We start from the raw sequence: 17,500 nt of genomic DNA, 5'->3' as shown, positions 1-17,500 counted from the left end.
CAAACAAAATTAGTCCTTAGCAATACAACACTGGTAGCAGATCCCCAAACTAATAGCACCAGATAAAAGTGTGGCAGACTGTACAATGGCTGATTAAAGTGGTTCAACTTGTAATATAATAATCCCATTCCACTTCATTCATGCTGTTCAAATCATTTTCTTATTATCCTTTTGGTATGAGTTTCACAATCTAGTATGTTCCCAAGGCAACATAAATCTTGTAAATCTTCTACCACATCCTGGTGGCATACATACACCTCTTTTCTCCATTTGCTCTTTACATTTCAAGCGTAGGAATCCCAAAAGCCTCTGAAAACTATTTGAACATTTTCCAACAACCGTTCAGCCCTCAGCTACATTCTTTATTATTTTTCTTAAATTCTATTTAGTCACTTCCCATATAGCTTTACAACTTCCATGCAAAAATTGGTCCAATCTCCATTGATAACGTACGTCACTATTGTTCAAGATAAAAAATCCTAAACAAAGGTTTTTCAGTATAGCTAGAATTTATAATATTGTAAATCATTAAATTTTATAGCAATATTTCTCCAAGTACTCAGAATACAATTTACACAACAAAACTGTTAAAAAAAAATAATTTTTGAAATTGAATGAACTATTTGAATACTTACCTGAAATTCATGTGTTATCCAATCTTTCAATGTACTTTAAGTTATGGTGGTTTACCAGCATTAGATACTTATCAAGAATCAAGGTGAACAAAGAACAGGTTTCTTGCTTGTTTGTGAATATACAATACAATGCTTCAACTTTACACTAGTATCAGGGATCCAGATCCCTCTCATTCACTACAGTCTAGGATACTAGAGACTACCATACTTCAAAATTAGTTTGTGGTGGAGGACTCTTCAAATGCATAACAATGCCAGCTAAACCAAAGATTCATTGTATTCAAATGGACAAAACCAAAACAAAGAAGGTGAGGGGCTTTTATCAAAGAATCCCCCATAAAAATATTCTTTCCTCATATTGCAAAGCAAGAATTAATCTGAAGACCAAAAGAAATTTACTGTCTCATTAACACAAAAAATGGGATGACAGCTCTAAGCTGGATACCAAGACTGTTGGATATATAATGAAGCAAACAATTAACACAGTTTATCATGCAATTCTCATAAAAAATCACCAGGGCAATATTCATAAACTTATCTGTTCATAAAAGGATAAGTTATACTTAGTACAGTTTTATACACAATAAAGTGTAGAATATCTGCTTGCTCTTGTATGAAAGGATAACCATGCAAGGAAGCATTTCAGCTACACCTGCACACAGACACTATCACCGAGCTACCTGAATGTCACAAAAACTAAACATGGTTCTTCAAAGCAAAAGGATATTCCTGGTCTTATAAATCCTAGAACTGCCCAGTTAAACCTTTTGGCAACTGGTATTAGCAATACACACCAGAAATAAAATGTATTGTGTAGTAATATGCTAATACACTATGTGTACTATGAAAGTTTTGTTGGTATCCTAATAACCTATTGCTTTGATGTCTTATTTACAAAAAAATATAGTTCTAACGTAAAATAAAACCAATGTGCTGCAAACAAACATGCAAGCTTTAAGAATTTTGGGCATACTTAATAAAGGAAAGAGAAGCTCTTGGTTGTACTTACGTATCAGAGAGACCATAAGCTAAATCCAACATGTCTAACTCCTCGTCTGTGCATGGATCTTCTATCTTATCAAAATCCTCTTTCTCAAAAATAAGATGACAGGTGGAACATGAAAGTGTCCCTTCACATGCACCTGTAATAAAAAAGAAATGAATTTAAGGGCATAACATTAGAAATATGAAAAAAGAAAAGTTCAAATGTTGTAAAACAATACTACTGATGTCATTACACAAATAATAGAACATTCTAGACTCCAGCTTGTGCCGAAACATGTATATCTATAATAAAAAACAAAGGGCTTGTATCTGGGTAGGAACAATTAACAATCTCAAACTCACAGCAACCATGAAAGAAAATAGAAGTTGAATTTATATGAATAAATAATTTTTTGGCAAATATTTTTTCTACCAATCACAATTATATTAAAGGAAATTGGTTGCAGATGTTTATTGTTGGCTCAAAAATTATATAATAAATCTTATGCCATGATGTTCTTTACTTGATCAACAATTCTTTCCAGCATTAATAAGGAATAAAAATTTTGTTGCTAGTACAGTTTGCACATGGAGATGTGCTTAATATGTTTCTAGTTTTATTTCTTACTGTGTACTGTATGTTAAAATAATATTACTATATATCTGTATTTTTGTTTGGTTGCAATTTTGTTTGTTTTGTGTATTTACGTACTAGATACCATTACAGTACTTATCTGTTCTGATTAAATCATTAGTCTGAATTTTGGTTTTACATAAAGAAAACTCATCTTGAGTAATGTAAATTAAACTATGGTTTCATTTAACATTGATCAAGTTTAATACCAAAAAATACCTCATAGGACTGAAACAAATACTCAGCAGCAGGAAATAAGTATCGTTGAAAAAACTTTAAATGAAAACAAATTGATTTGAATAAAAAATCTGATTTAAATCAAATAATATATTTTATTTTTTTATTTTTCTTTAGAAAAAGTCATGATTTTTTTTCAACCCTGCTTGGAATCCATCAAACATTTTTTCAAGATCAACCAATATATACGGTAATAAAATTTCCTTTCATATAGTAGTTCCCTTGTAGTTGCTTCATTACAAAGAACACTTTCAAGGTCTAATTGTTAATAAAAAATCTATAATTGATTTTCATCTTTCCCCAAATTACTTTTCCTTGAATGTACTGTAATTTTATGATGAACTGTAATCTTACTTGTCTATACTTTTCTCATTATACTTCTAAACAAACAGCATTTCCCTTTGCACAGTCAAAGTAAAAAAATTTTGGCAACTTCTATTTCTCCTAGCTATAAAAACCTGGGTCATTTATATGAGTTTACTCCTGAATTGTTTTGCTACGACCAGAAAAGTGCCTAGCTGGCAACCGTATATGGTTACCTGTCATCTCTACATGCTGTAGGTAGGGCAGTCCGGCCTCTACATGCTGTAGGTAGGGCAGTCCGGCCTCTGCGAGACTGTTCACTCTCTATGTGGTCAAAACTTGAGGAATGGATGAGGCAGGGCATTTGGATAAATGACTTAAGTTTGTACTGCTAGGGAAAATGCAAATTGTGTTTTAGAATTTGCAGCTTTTTCCTACGCAGATACAAACTTTGAGTGATTTATATAGGGACTCTTCCTTAGGTGGGAGGAAGTCTCCTTCGCGTACGGGTATCTATCTAGCTCTCATTTAACAATAGACCGTAAAATAAATGTATATATATGACATAAAAAACCAAGTCTTCAAGAGGCAAGGTCGATATGTCAGCCTCATATCATAGGTCAATGACTTGACGGGAGTATTCTGGTATGACAAGTTTCTGAAATGCAAAAACGAATTTTGAGCGAAGCGAAAAATCTATTTTTGGGTGAGATAGCCATGTCGTCCTGATGGAAGTTTCCTTCAGTAGTTTCCTAGGGTATACTTGACTACAGTGATATTCCCAGAGAATTTAACTAAAGGTCTCCAGAATTCTAACTTCTGGCGCGAATATCCTTAAAGTTGCCTTTTAGGATATCGGATAATAACAGGGGGACGTATTCTTGACACGCCACATAGCTATCTGCACCGCACATAGTGTTTAGGCTTCGAGGGGGAAAAGTGGTAAGATAAAGGAGGAGCCGTTACAAAACTCTCCTCCTCCGTTACTGTTTGAGCACTCGGATGACGTCATACTCGTCGCCATCTTGGATGACCCTTTTATCTGTAGCGTCCTGACCAGGTGTTTTTACCAGTGCTTTTCTCTATTTTGATAATCATGTCGCAATCTTCAGCCTCTTCTACATCTGGAGAGTTGGGTATTTACCTCTTATATCGAATAAATGTAGCTCTGGCCGTAAAGTAACTTTTCTCTCGAAATAAATATGGTATTGTTTCATGGTAGAGCTGTTGCCTAGACCGGATGCATCTTTGACGGTGTCGTTCGTAACGCATGTGTTATTTAGTTAGCCAGAACGACCTTCCCGGTATCTATATATAGCCTAAATTTCATTTTACCTATGTAGTCTTCATTACTACGAATTAGTTATACTGTATTATGCCGATAGTATTCCTTCGTCTCGGCGAAAGAGGTACAGTGGTCCCTCGGTTATCGCGGTTAATGGGGACCGAGACCACCCGCGAAAACTGAAAATCCGCGAAGTAGCGGCGCCTCTTCAAAAAGGCTTAAAAAAACGTATATATACCCCCCCCCTGTATACAGTACACCATATAGAATACGGGTAGAGAGAGAGAGAGTGAAATTCATGTTATAACAAAAAAAAAAAAAAAAACTGTAAAATATGTTGTCTGTTTACAATAACAATTGAGGGTCTAGAACACTGTTCTACCGAACAATTTACTTGCGAACAACCAATTATCGTTATCAGCTTTCAAAAACACGCAAACACTACAACTAGCTAACATAATTAGTCCGCCGTTTTGCGCAACAAATTAGCATTTATAATTTCTATTTCTGGGGGTTTAAGATTACAGTAATACATAAATAAAATTGTACCATACCATATAGAAAAAGGGTGTAGAGAGAGAGAGAGAGAGAGAGAGAGAGAGAGAGAGAGAGAGAGAGAGAGCGAAATTCATGTTATAAAAAAAAAAAAAAAAACTGTAAAATATGTTGTCTGTTTACAATAACAATTGAGGGTCTAGAATACTGTTCTACCGAACAATTTACTTGCGAACAACCAATTATCGTTATCAGCTTTCAAAAACAAGCAAACACTACAACTAGCTAACATAATTAGTCCGTCGTTTTGCGCAACAAATTAACATTTATAATTTCTATTTCTGGGGGTTTAAGATTACAGTTAATACATAAATAAAATTGTACCATACCATATAGAAAATGGGTGTAGAGAGAGAGAGAGAGAGAGAGAGAGAGAGAGAGAGAGAGAGAGAGAGAGAGAGAGAGAGAGAGATTCATGTTAAACAATCAAACAATAAAACATTTAACTTACCTCTTACAATAAGTTCTTCTAAGCGTAGTTGATGAAAAGACCTGTGCAGTACGATGAGGTGATAACAATGAATGACTGCACAGGGGCATGAAGAGCTTTACTGCTCCTCGGATGACGCCGCAGACAATGCAGGAGAAGCTGCAGGAGGCGGCGTAGTGGCTGCAGGAGGTGTCGTAATGGATGCAGGAGGAGGCGTAGTGGCTATAGGAGGTGGCGTAGTGGCTATAGGAGGTGGCGTAAGGGATGCAGGAAGGAGGATCTTCTTCTGGTTTTTTGCGCGTAAGAAACATCGTTATTGGGAGTTGTGAACGTTGTTTTTTTTTGTCGATGAAGATGCGCCTATAAACAGCCATGACGTCATCAATACGATTGCTGAATTCGACGGCTCTTACCATGTTGTCATCCATTTCTTTGGCCCTTTTTTGGAGGTCTTTGGCAACATTGAAGAGGTCCTGTAAATTATGCAATGTAAGACCACCTTCTTCAGCTTCGTCACCTTCGTCACTAGCAGACTCGTCTTCCTCCTCACTTGCCGATTTGGTCATTTCCTGTAGGTCCTCCTCTGTCAGTGGGTTTGAGTGGCAGTCGATGAGATTGCTAATTTCATCAGCCGTCATATCCGAGAAGCCTTCAGTCTGCACCAACTGAGCCAGCCTGACAGCCTTATCAACGGCAGAGTGATGTATTTCGTTAGGCGTGAAACCCTCATAGTCATGAGTGATTTTGTTTGGCCACAATTTCTTCCAGCTGGAGATGAGTGTCTGTTCTTTCATGTCCTTTAGGGCATTCTGAATATTAGCCAGACACGTAGCTATGTTGTAGTCCTTCCAATAAGCTTTGATGCTGAAGGTCTTGTCGGTCTCTTCAATGGAGGAGATGAGACCCTCCATTGTTGACTTAGTGTAGAGGGCTTTGAAGGCCCTAATAACCCCCTGATCCATGGGCTGTATAAGGGAAGTGGTGTTGGGGGGAAGGAACTCCACCTGTACCCCTTCATAATGCAAATTAGTTGCATGACCTCCTGCACAGTCCATGAAGAGAACCACTTTAAAGGGCAGGCCCTTTTCAGCCAGGTAAAGCTTTACCTGTGGTATGAAAGAGTTAAGGAACCAATCAAGTGTGAGGGCCTTGGTGATCCATGCCTTTTTATTGGCCATCCAGTACACTGGCAGTAAGGCTTTGTTCTTGTTTTTCAATGCTCAAGGATTCTGTGACTTGTAGATAAGGCCGGGCTTCAGCATGAATCCTGCAGCATCTTCTGCATTGCCACCTGTCTTTTTAAGTTCGTCCTTGAAAAGAAATGTTCGGGACGGCATCCTCTTCCAGAAGAGGCCTGTTTCATCCATATTAAAGACTTGCTCCGGGACATAGCCATTTTCTTCTATTATTTCCTGAAACACATCCTCAACATAATGCCTCGCTGCTGCTTCGTCTGCAGAGGCTGCCTCTCCATACAACGACACACTCTGAAGTCCGAATCGCCTCTTAAACTTATCAAAACAAGCCCTTGCTGGCAACGAAAGTCGTACGTGGTCGTCGTGGGCTAGTCTGGCTTGAGGTACCAGGCAGAGGATCATCTTCGTCGCCGTCGTTTTCTTCCTCATCTTGAACGTTGTCGTCGTCACCACCCTCAGGCACCATAGCATCAAACAAAGTTTTAGCCTTACTTCGGATCATGTTTGTATCCAGGGTGATTTTCTTCTCCCTACAATCATGGATCCAAATAGCCAGTGCATTTTCCATTCGCACCATGGTCTTATTCTGGGTGTTTACAACCCTTTTGGCATCTTTCGTGAAAGATATTGCAGCAGTTTTGCGGATGTTCTTCTCTTCCTTCTTTATGTACCGTACCGTGGATTCATTAAGGCCATATTGTCGGGCTACGCTCGCGTAGCTATTTCCCGCTTTCAACTTGTCCAATAAACTCACTTTTTCGTTAATTGTTAACATCTTTCGCTTTTTCTTCGGTTCACTAGATGCACCAAGGGATAAAGAGCGTTTGGGAGGCATCACGAAGGGCTTCACAAAACTTTTACACTTAAAAAATCACCGCGAGACAAAGACTAACTAACCGCGATCTATGGCGAGAAGCGTATACGAGAAAAGCGTGGAGCGATGGGCATCGGGAGAAGCTTGGGCTAGTGAATGGGTCAATGGGGAGTCGAGTTCTCAGCGAGTGCTGGCCAATCAGCTTGCGTTTATGCCCGTGATGCTTAGCGTATACAGACGTGCATTTCTTTTAGTTTTAAAATTTTGTAAAATGATGCAATTACTAATTCTAATTGAATATTTTGTTTTCAAAATTTGTAAAATAATGTAATTTCTAGTTTTAATTTAATATTTTTCATTATTATTAGTTTTTTAATATCTTTTGATATTTTTAATTTCTGAATATTTTTTAGACCCGCGAAGCTCTGAACCCGCGAAAGTTGAACCGCGAACTAGCGAGGGACCACTGTAGTTGATCTTGATGCTAGGCTTCCTAGCCTAGGTGCTTTAGCTTACTTTCATGCATGATATAATGTGTTCCTGGTGTTATTATATTTAAATGAAGATACTAGGCAAAATATACGTATAAGATTTCTTGATTGCATATGATTTCTTCTTCCAAGATAGTATTCAAGAGCTTCGATGAATCAGGTAGTCGATCTCTCTGTCACTAGGCTAATAGCCTATTGGCTTTAGTATACTTTCACACATTGCCCAAGTTACCTTTATGTATAAGGTAATCTCTTCTTCCCTCTGACTGTAGCCTAGGGCTACAATCCTAGCCGTCTTGCCTTGAATTGTAATTCTGGTAAGGTTAGGCTAGGGTTTTCTGCCCCTTTCCAAGCCATTGTTGATGAGCTTTGGGCTTGGGTCAGGACCTCAGAGTACCTGTCGTGTGCCTCTAGCTGTCCTTTAAGGTGAATGTACTCCCCTGTTGGACATAGCTGGTTGGTATAGGGGGCTTTGCTCCCCTAGACTGCACTTGAAGGGGTCATGAGATCCCCTTCTCCCTGTAGTCTAGCGACTAGTCCTGTGCTTGCAGACCCTAGGATGAAGGATATTGAATATTCTTTGGTCTAGGATAGACAAACATGGGAATTCTGTTTCTCTTATAGTTTGAGACGGCTTGATGATGCTGGTCCCTTTACTGTATTAGCCCCCCCTAGGCTGGAGAAAGTACTCTCCTTACGCCTGGAATGGTGCTGATACTGAAACTGAGTTCCCTTGTTGGCGTGACAGGGACGGCATGCGCCGGCTCCTCTCACACCTTACACTGGACCCTTTTCCCTGTCCCTTCTGTCCTTTGGTGCCATCACACCTCTGTGTCCGCTGTCCTACAATCTCACCAAGTGCCGGAGGGTTGTAGGGCCGGCTCGGTCTTCAGTCTGTTAAGCCTAGCCGTTCAGCTTCCCTTCCAGCACATGATGTTCTGAGATAGCTTTTCTGCAGGTCTACATACCGGCTGGAGACCCCCTTTTGCTTTAGAGTGTTCTTCAGTCCTTCCTTGGACTGCCATCCGTTGCCCTTGTCCGACTGATAACGGCAGGGCTGCGGATGGGTCCATAAATATTTTGTCAAAAACAAAACAAGTTTGATTATTCTCACTTGCCTAAGGGTTCTTTAGTGAAGTTTTTCCCAGTTGAGGAAAGGAAAAAGAAGAAAGTAAAGAAAAATATGCACCCCACTTCTCCACTCTTTATGCAGAGAATAACTGGCAATATGATAATAGGTTAGTTTTCCAGTAAGAGGTTTGGTCTAGATTTTTTGTTGTACAAGAACAGTAGGTCTTATAGAAAAGGTATCTAGCGATATATGGGTACAGTCGTTTAAGCAATAGGCTGTGATTAATTGATTGATTGATTTGAGGTTTTTGGCATCATGATATCTAAGGTCATGGGCGATATTGTTTATTGTAAATAAAAAATAAAAGAATTTTCAATTAAAACCATAAAATATCTTTCAGGAGACCTGCTTCTGAAATGAAGCTCAAAATATCACTAGCATGGTAGGACACATCATGTCCAAGAATCTTGTATGAAGGGCATTCGGTTAACAAATGCCCCAATGTCAATGGTACCAAACAGTCATCACAATATGGTTGATGTTGGACAGCCAGCAAAAACTCATGTGATCAATGCAGAGGTGAAAAAAAAAATTAGTCTCCTACTGTCGGGGCATCCCGTTATACCTCCAAAGGGGATATAACATTACTTATTTCTCTCATCTTATTTTCAACTAAACTATACATTGCTGTTGCCAATTATTATAAATATAATTCTTAATTGTAGGTAAAAAAAAAAATTACTGGGATTGGGATACCTTCTTGGTAGCAATTCAGCTCCAGCACTCTTTGCCAGCGAATCCACCTTCTCATTTCCAGACACATCAACATGTGCAAGAACCCAGCAAAATCGAACTATTATACCTTTCATGCCAATAATTAAAAGCCACCCAAAAATCTTAATAACTAAAGGATTATTGGAATTAAAACCTTCTAAAGCTTGTAGGACACTTCTTGCATCGCTAAAAATGGTAAAATTCCCATCGTCTTTTAATACTTTTTTCTCTATACCGGTTAGTAAGCCATATAGTTCGGCAGTATATATAGAAGATGCTAGAGGAAGTGTACCTCTACAATTAAAAGTGCTACTAAATACTCCAAATCCAACGCCAGCATCAGATTTGGAGCCATCAATATATACAAAAGTTGATTCCCTGAGTTCTTCAACATGATCTATAAAGAGCAACCTCGCTTGTAAGTCAGTCATGTTCTTTTTTTATGCCAATAAAATGTTTACAAAAGGATATATCTGGTAATTTCCATGGAGGGCTTGATGATATCCTACGTGGGAGCACTTTATTTCTACCTATATCTAGACTGTCTAATAATGTTTTTAACCAGAAACCATAGGGGTTGAGGAGATTTTGGGTGCTACTCAAAATATCTATAATGCCTTACAAGGTTTGCAGTCTGATTCAGGGAGTCTGCACCCTAAACCAATACCGAAAAATAGAAGATATCCAGTAAAAGTCTAAAGGTAACTCTCCACCGTCAACAAGGAGGCTTGGGATAGGCGAAGTTCTAAAGGCTCCAGTGAACAATCTGATACCAGCATGGTGTATAGAATCTAAAAATTTTAATCGGCTTGGGGTGGCTAGAAAATAAACTTCACATCCATAACTAATCTTTTTTAAATCAAGGACTTGTATAATTTTAAAAGTTTTGCAGTCTGCCTCAACGATCTATGGGACAAAACTTTTAAAAGATTCAGAGCCTCAAAGCATTTTACTTTTAAGGCTTTCAAGTGTGGAACCCATGCAAGCTTACAATCAAATATCAACCCTAGAAATCTAGCTTCACCTACAAATGGGATCCGATGACCTTTCATGTATATATCCAGGTCTGGATATACTCCCCAAATACAACAGAAATGGACTAAAACAGTTATACTTGTCAAAAATTTAAATCCATTCATATAGGCCCTCTGGATAATTGTTAATCGAGTTGTAGTTTTCTCTCAACCATTGTCATTCTAGCTCCAGCAAATGATATGGTAAGAACATCCACAAATAGTTGAAAGAATATCCTGGGGAATGACTGAGGATATCCCATTAATTGCTAGTGCAAATAGGGTTACAGTTACGTTTAATTGTCTTTCAACTCGTTGACGCTGTTAAAATGCACCACATGTACACAACAAATTTTTGTTTGAAATCAATCTCTCTCTCTCTCTCTCTCTCTCTCTCTCTCTCTCTCTCTCTCTCTCTCTCTCTCTCTCACAAAAAATTAATAGACATCTCTAACACTAACAGTGAAGAACAACAACAGAGAGAGAGAGAGAGAGAGAGAGAGAGAGAGAGAGAGAGAGAGAGAGAGAGAGAGAGAGAGAGAGAGAGAGAGAGAATTTATTTAAAGAACATATTAACACCATGTCTACCTTCTCGCCGATCGTCTGTCATCTTCTGCATAGCAATTCCTGTACCTGCGTTGGTCTGTCTCTAAGGTAAAGTGACAATAAAAACACAATTTTTATTTATTATATCTTTATAATTATCTTTTTTACATCCTTCTTTCATATTATACAATTATGTTATTGTTATGTGTAATTATAAGTAGTAATTTATTAAGGAGTTATTATAGGTTTTTGGGCTGTGGAACAAATTATACAAATTACAGTGTATTCTTATGGGAATATTTGCTCCAACATACGATTGTTTTAACATACGAAGCAGTTTCTGGAACGAATTAAGATCGTATGTAGAGGTTCCACTGAGTGATACCTCTACATACTATCTTAATTCGTTCCGTGAGCTGCTTCGTATGTTAAAACGATCGTATGTTGGAGCAAATATTCCCATAAAAATACACTGTAATTTGTTTAATTCGTTCCTCAGCCTAAAAACCCAAGATAACTCCTTAATAAATTGCTACACATAATTACACATAACATTAATACAATTGAATAATACAGAAATATCTAAAAAAAAATAATAATAAAGAAATAATAAATAAAAACCTAACAGCTTATTTCTTTTTTTTTTCATTTTTATATTTTATATTTTTTTTTACATTTTTTTTTCTTTTTTACTCTTAATTTGCATCACTTTCACTCGATTCGGTCTTACTTTTCTTTGTTTCACTTTCTTTCTCTTCATCATGATCACTAGACCGCTTCGTAGATTTTTTAAAGAAACTATCGAGAGAGAGTTTTTTGGTATGGCTTTTGAGAATTTTTCTAAAGTGTGTTAAACAAACATCATCGAAATGCGCAACTACACAGCAAACCTGAAGTTTCTGTGGGTGATGCTTATCGATGAAATCAACCACGTGTTGATGATATGCCAGCATCTGTTTTATTTTAGCCGAACCTAAGATGTGACCTACCTTCTCGATCTCCTCCGACTCACTCAACTGCGCTTGGAACTCATCATGCTGCATGGCTTGCAGCTCCTTGAGTTCCTCGGTGGTGAGCTCTTCATGATGCTCATCGATGAGTTTGGTGATGTCATCTTCATCGACCTCCAGACCCAATGACTTGCCAAGGGATACAATCCCTTTGACGTCTTCCTCGACGGCAAGCACAGGGTCCAGGCTCGGGGCCAAAACCTTTGAAATCTCTGGGAGCAACAGCATCAGGCCAAAGCTTCTTCCAAGCTGAATTCAGTGTCCGACGAGTTACTCCCTCCCAAACCTGATTTATAATCTTTAAGCATTGCATAATATTGTAATGACTCCTCCAAAATTCACGCAAAGTTAAGTTGGTGCTTTGCGTGACATTAAAGCACTGCTTAAATAAGTGCTTGGTGTACAGCTTCTTGAAATTAGAGATGACTTGCTGGTCCATGGGCTGGAGGATAGCGGTGGTATTCGGTGGAAGATACAACACTTTGATGAAATTGTATTCGTCGATGATATCATCTTCAAGTCCTGGGGGGTAAGCGGGTGCAATATCCAAACAAAGCAAGCACTTCAAAGGCAAATTCCTCTCCTGAAGGTACTTCTTGACAGCAGGGCCGAAAACTACGTTTACCCATTCCACAAAGATATGCCTAGTGACCCAAGCCTTAGAATTACAACGCCATAGAACATGCAGCAGGTCTTAATTTATTCGATGTGCTTTAAATGCCCTAGGGTTTTCGGAATGGTAAACTAATAACGGCTTTATTTTGCAGTCCCCGCTGGCGTTGGCACAAAGCGCAAGAGTCAACCGATCCTTTATAGGATCATGTCCAGGCATTTTCTTCTCTTCGGCGGTAATGTATGTTCGACTAGGCATCTTTTTCCAAAACAGACTGGTTTCATCACAGTTGAAAACCTGCTGCTCTACGTAGCCTTCCTCCTCCATGATCTTTTCGAACTTTTTAACAAAATCCTTAGCAGCCTTGGTGTCCGAACTTGAAGCCTCTCCATACCGAACAACTGAATGAATCCCGGTCCGTTTCCTAAATTTCTCGAACCAACCTCGAGACGCTTTGAATTCCTCCATCATAGGATCGGTTGAACTCTCCCCCGCGTCACCCCCAGAGTCACAATAGATAGCACTGGCCTTCTCACAAATGATCGTTTCAGTGATCGTATTGCCAACAATCTCCTTGTACTTTATCCAGATCAACAAAATGCGTTCCATCTCTTCCAGAGTAGGGCTACGTCGTTTAGAAATAATGGTGATCCCCTTTGATGGTTGGACTTCTTTAATGGCTGCCTTCTGTTTTATGATCGTCGAGATCGTAGACATATTCCGGGCATATTGTTTAGCCAGATCGCTAAAAAGCACACCTCGCTCATGTTTTTCTATCATTTCTTGTTTTAGTTCTAATGAAAGCATTGACTTCTTCCTTTTCTCACCACTACTACTTCCTGAACCAAAACTAAGCTTTTTAGGACCCATGATTATACGTAAAATCAAAAATGAAACGCGAGAAAAGGAAGATAAAAAACACTGTTAATAACGGAGCGAATAGAGAACAACCACAAGATGCGCACGAGATGAGAGGACTGATCAAGGCGACGCTCGATTGGCGTCCCTCCGATATGCTGCCGTCTACCGGCGTAAACAATAAACTACGATCGACGCTTTGAGAAAATTCTACGCGTATGATCTACGTCGTATGTTGGAGCACGACTTCGGGTGTCGAGACGCAAATTTGATCGAATTTTACTTCAGATGTTGGAAAATTCGTACGTAAAGACAATCGTATGTAAGGTTCCACTGTATAAGGGTTGTGAAACAATAATGATCGTCAAGAGTATTACGTAGCGTAAATTGACTGCACTGCGTCATTTTACGTGCCATTGAACACTAGCACTTTCAACTACTATTTCACATTAGATCATAATAGACCTGCCCGTTGCGAGAGACTATACTCTTTCGCCAAGGGCTAGAAAGAAAATACAATAGGTTATATGATTAATATTAGTATTCTCAAAATCAAAGTATTAAATAACGATACAAGAATTTGTGAAACAAAATCGATCGTCAAGGTTAACACGTAGCGTAAATTGACTGTACGCTCGTGAAATCTCTATATAAATAAAAAATTAACTAAAGGAAATATACTACTGTAATAAGACAAATATATACTTAAAAATAATATATTTCCCTACAATATAAAAATTAAAATACTTATGCTTAATAAGTTAATATTTCAAACATTTCTTGCAAGAGAAAGAAAATAATTCACATATTGCAAGTCATACTAAGAATATTACGTCATAGGATTGTGACGTCATCGCGATGGCAGACTGATCTTCTTCAAGGCATTCAGATCTCGCTCTGCTAAGAGTTTACGTTACATAAATGTGACGTCATAATGAGTTAATGTTTAAATGTTTTTCCCTTCCATTATACCTTTAAGAGTATTGTTCGTTAATTACTAAAGTAGGAGGAAAACAAATCCTTGATCCCATCCATTTCAATCTTACGAACATAAAAAAGAAAACAAATACATACATGCCCTCTGCTACATACTGTGAGGGAATCAAGAGCAGCTTGAAAGCCGGTCTAACCCTACACACATAGTTTAACAACAGAGGAGCCATCTTGAAAATCAAGTTAAATTAAACTGTCCAAGTTAGACCAACAAAAAACTATCTTGATCAATATCTTCGATATTTGAAAGGCAGCGAAAGCCATTAATAATAATCAGACAAAAGGTACTTCACCCAATTGTAGAATAAAGTAATATATTAGCTAAACAAATTTCCTAGGTGTTGACTCGATCAACGGCAGGGAATTTCTGAAGAATGTTGGGAATAGTTCTAGTAACCTATGAGAGATGGCGCTCATGTATGGCCACCTACTGTCATGGGGGCGATTGCCGCGAAATTTGAATTTCTGCCGTGTGCGCGACGAAACGCGGGATTTAAGCTATATATATGTAGCTACTTAGGAAGTTACATACAGTGATCCCTAGCTACTTCGCGGTTCGACTATCGCGGATTCACCAATTCGCGGATTTTTCATAACGCATGTATATACATATATCGCGGATTTTCTGGAAATTTCGAAAATACCGCGATGTGACCGATGGTGCAAGATTGGAGAAAGTAAGGAAAATTGAATCATGATTGATTTTCAATATAAATGAAACTTTGAGGAGCAACAAAGATATCATTTGTTAGAGAGATAGAGAGAGGTAAGGAATGGGAGGTAGTGAAAAGTAGCCCACAGAGAGAGAGAGAGAGAGAGAGAGAGAGAGAGAGAGAGAGAGAGAGAGAGAGAGAGAAGGAGAGAAAGTGTGTGTGTGTGTGTTGTTTTAAATGTAATAAACAAAAAAAATTTGATAGGTTATAACACATTGGTGCTTATGTAATATCAACTGTATAGACGGTTTGAATAAGTTAAGAAATGGTATAAACGATACTTTGTTAGTGTATTCGTATGCTTTCAAGAGCGGCAGCTAGACGTTAGCTGATCTGATCACAGCCAAAAGTAAAACAAAAAGAAGTCAACAATACAGTGAACCCTCGCTACTTCGCGGTTCGACCATCGCGGATTCACCACTTCGCGGATTTTTTTCATAACCCATGTATATACATATATCGCGGATTTTCCAGAAATATCGAAAATACCGCGATGTGACCGATGGTGCGAGATTGGAGAAAGTAAGGAAAATTGAATCGTGATTGATTTTCAATATAAATGAAACTTTGAGGAGCAACAAAGATATCATTTGTTAGAGAGATAGAGAGAGGTAAGGAATGGGAGGTAGTGAAAAGTAGCCCACAGAGAGAGAGAGAGAGAGAGAGAGAGAGAGAGAGAGAGAGAGAGAGAGAGAGAGAGAGGGGGGGTTTAAATGTAATAAACAAAAAAATTTGATAGGTTATAACACATTGGTGCTTATGTAATATCAACTGTATACTGTAGACTGTTTGAATAAGTTAAGAAATGGTATAAATGATACTTTGTTAGTGTATTCGTACACACTCAAGAGCGGCAGCTAGATGACAGCTGCTCTAATCACAGCCAAAAGTAAAAAAAAAAAAAGAAGTCAACAATACAGTGAACCCTCGCTACTTCGCGGTTCGACCATCGCGGATTCACCACTTCGCGGATTTTTTCCATAACCCATATATATACAGTAATATATATATATATATGTATGTATGTATTTATGTATATATGTAGGTATGTATATGTGTATACATATAAATATATATATATACACACACACACACATATATATATATATATATATATATATATATATATATATATATATATATATATATATATATATATATATATATATATATATGTATGTATGTATGTATGTATGTATGTATGTATGTATGTATGTATGTATGTATATATATATATATATATATATATATATATATATATATATATATATATATATATATATATATATATATATATCTAAAGTAGGAAGATGTGATGTAGTTCTAAGGGAAAAGTATGGGAAATATGTCTGGGTAATAAGCAAAGCTCTACCTCCAGTTTGTTTCTACATTATCATCAGAGATAAATGTAAACAAAACATTGGTTGCCATTTTTTATCGTGCTTTTTAGCATGTTTAGGAAATGCATGATATAAAATCACCTTTAATATTTGTGCCTTTTTTAGTTTAGGGTACTGTAGTACATGCATTAAGTGTTCTGTACATTAAAGGGTAGTTTGTTAACAGTACTACATACAAGGGAAGGTTTTAAAAGTCTGAATATACATGTTGAATAAATAGGTGTCACTACTTCGCGGATTTTCACCTATCGCGGCCGCGACTGGAACCTATCTACCGCGATAAACGAGGGTTCACTGTACTCGATTTTTAAAACAAACCCGAAATTTAAAAACAAAAGTACACGCTTTCTTAATGTGCAATCAACCATTTAAAGAGTGGCAATTTTCTAGAATAAAATGATATTTCCCAAAAAATAGTGGTTTGCTGATGAAATCGGATGCCGTATTTTTAGCTATGATTGAAATGGATGTAGACTCGGCCTAATTATTTCGTTTCGTATTCAATTGACACTAAGAAAACTAATTTTAGTTTCTTCATCTAAATGTAAGTATTGTATAACACGAAGAGAGAGAGAGAGAGAGAGAGAGAGAGAGAGAGAGAGAGAGAGAGAGAGAGAGAGAGAAAATCAGCTGTTGTACTCAAATGGCGTGTTTTTGTTTCGTGAGAATTTCATCGCCACGACTTTAACAACAACATACTGTACTGAACTTTACAGTATTACACAGACTACTGTAATATGATAAAGTAAAATATTTGTAATCTATTTTATATGAAATGGGGCTATTTTTTTCTTTTTAAATTTACATTTACGTATGTAAAACAACTCTCTCTCTCTCTCTCTCTCTCTCTCTCTCTCTCTCTCTCTCTCTCTCTCTCTCTCTCTCTCTCTCGTAGATTGTTTTCCTGCTTTGCTACGTATGTATGATTTTATATAGATACGGTA

At 37.6% G+C, this 17,500-nt stretch overlaps 1 protein-coding gene across 3 annotated transcripts in view; it reads right to left on the bottom strand.

The window, feature by feature from the left end:
• Positions 1–17,500, bottom strand: part of LOC137624400 (patatin-like phospholipase domain-containing protein 4) — a 240,223-nt gene that overhangs the window by 128,851 nt on the left and 93,872 nt on the right. For all 3 annotated transcript variants that reach the window (XM_068355136.1, XM_068355137.1, XM_068355138.1), the window contains exon 3: positions 1,645–1,777. In XM_068355136.1, coding sequence (XP_068211237.1) covers positions 1,645–1,777 — 133 coding nt within the window. The remainder of the gene's footprint in view (positions 1–1,644; positions 1,778–17,500) is intronic.

Source organism: Palaemon carinicauda, chromosome 31, assembly GCF_036898095.1.
Source record: "Palaemon carinicauda isolate YSFRI2023 chromosome 31, ASM3689809v2, whole genome shotgun sequence".
In the NCBI taxonomy this organism is placed as follows: Eukaryota; Metazoa; Arthropoda; class Malacostraca; order Decapoda; family Palaemonidae; genus Palaemon; species Palaemon carinicauda.
Note: the sequence above shows the minus strand (reverse complement) of the source record. Positions and strands in the feature narration are given on the sequence as shown.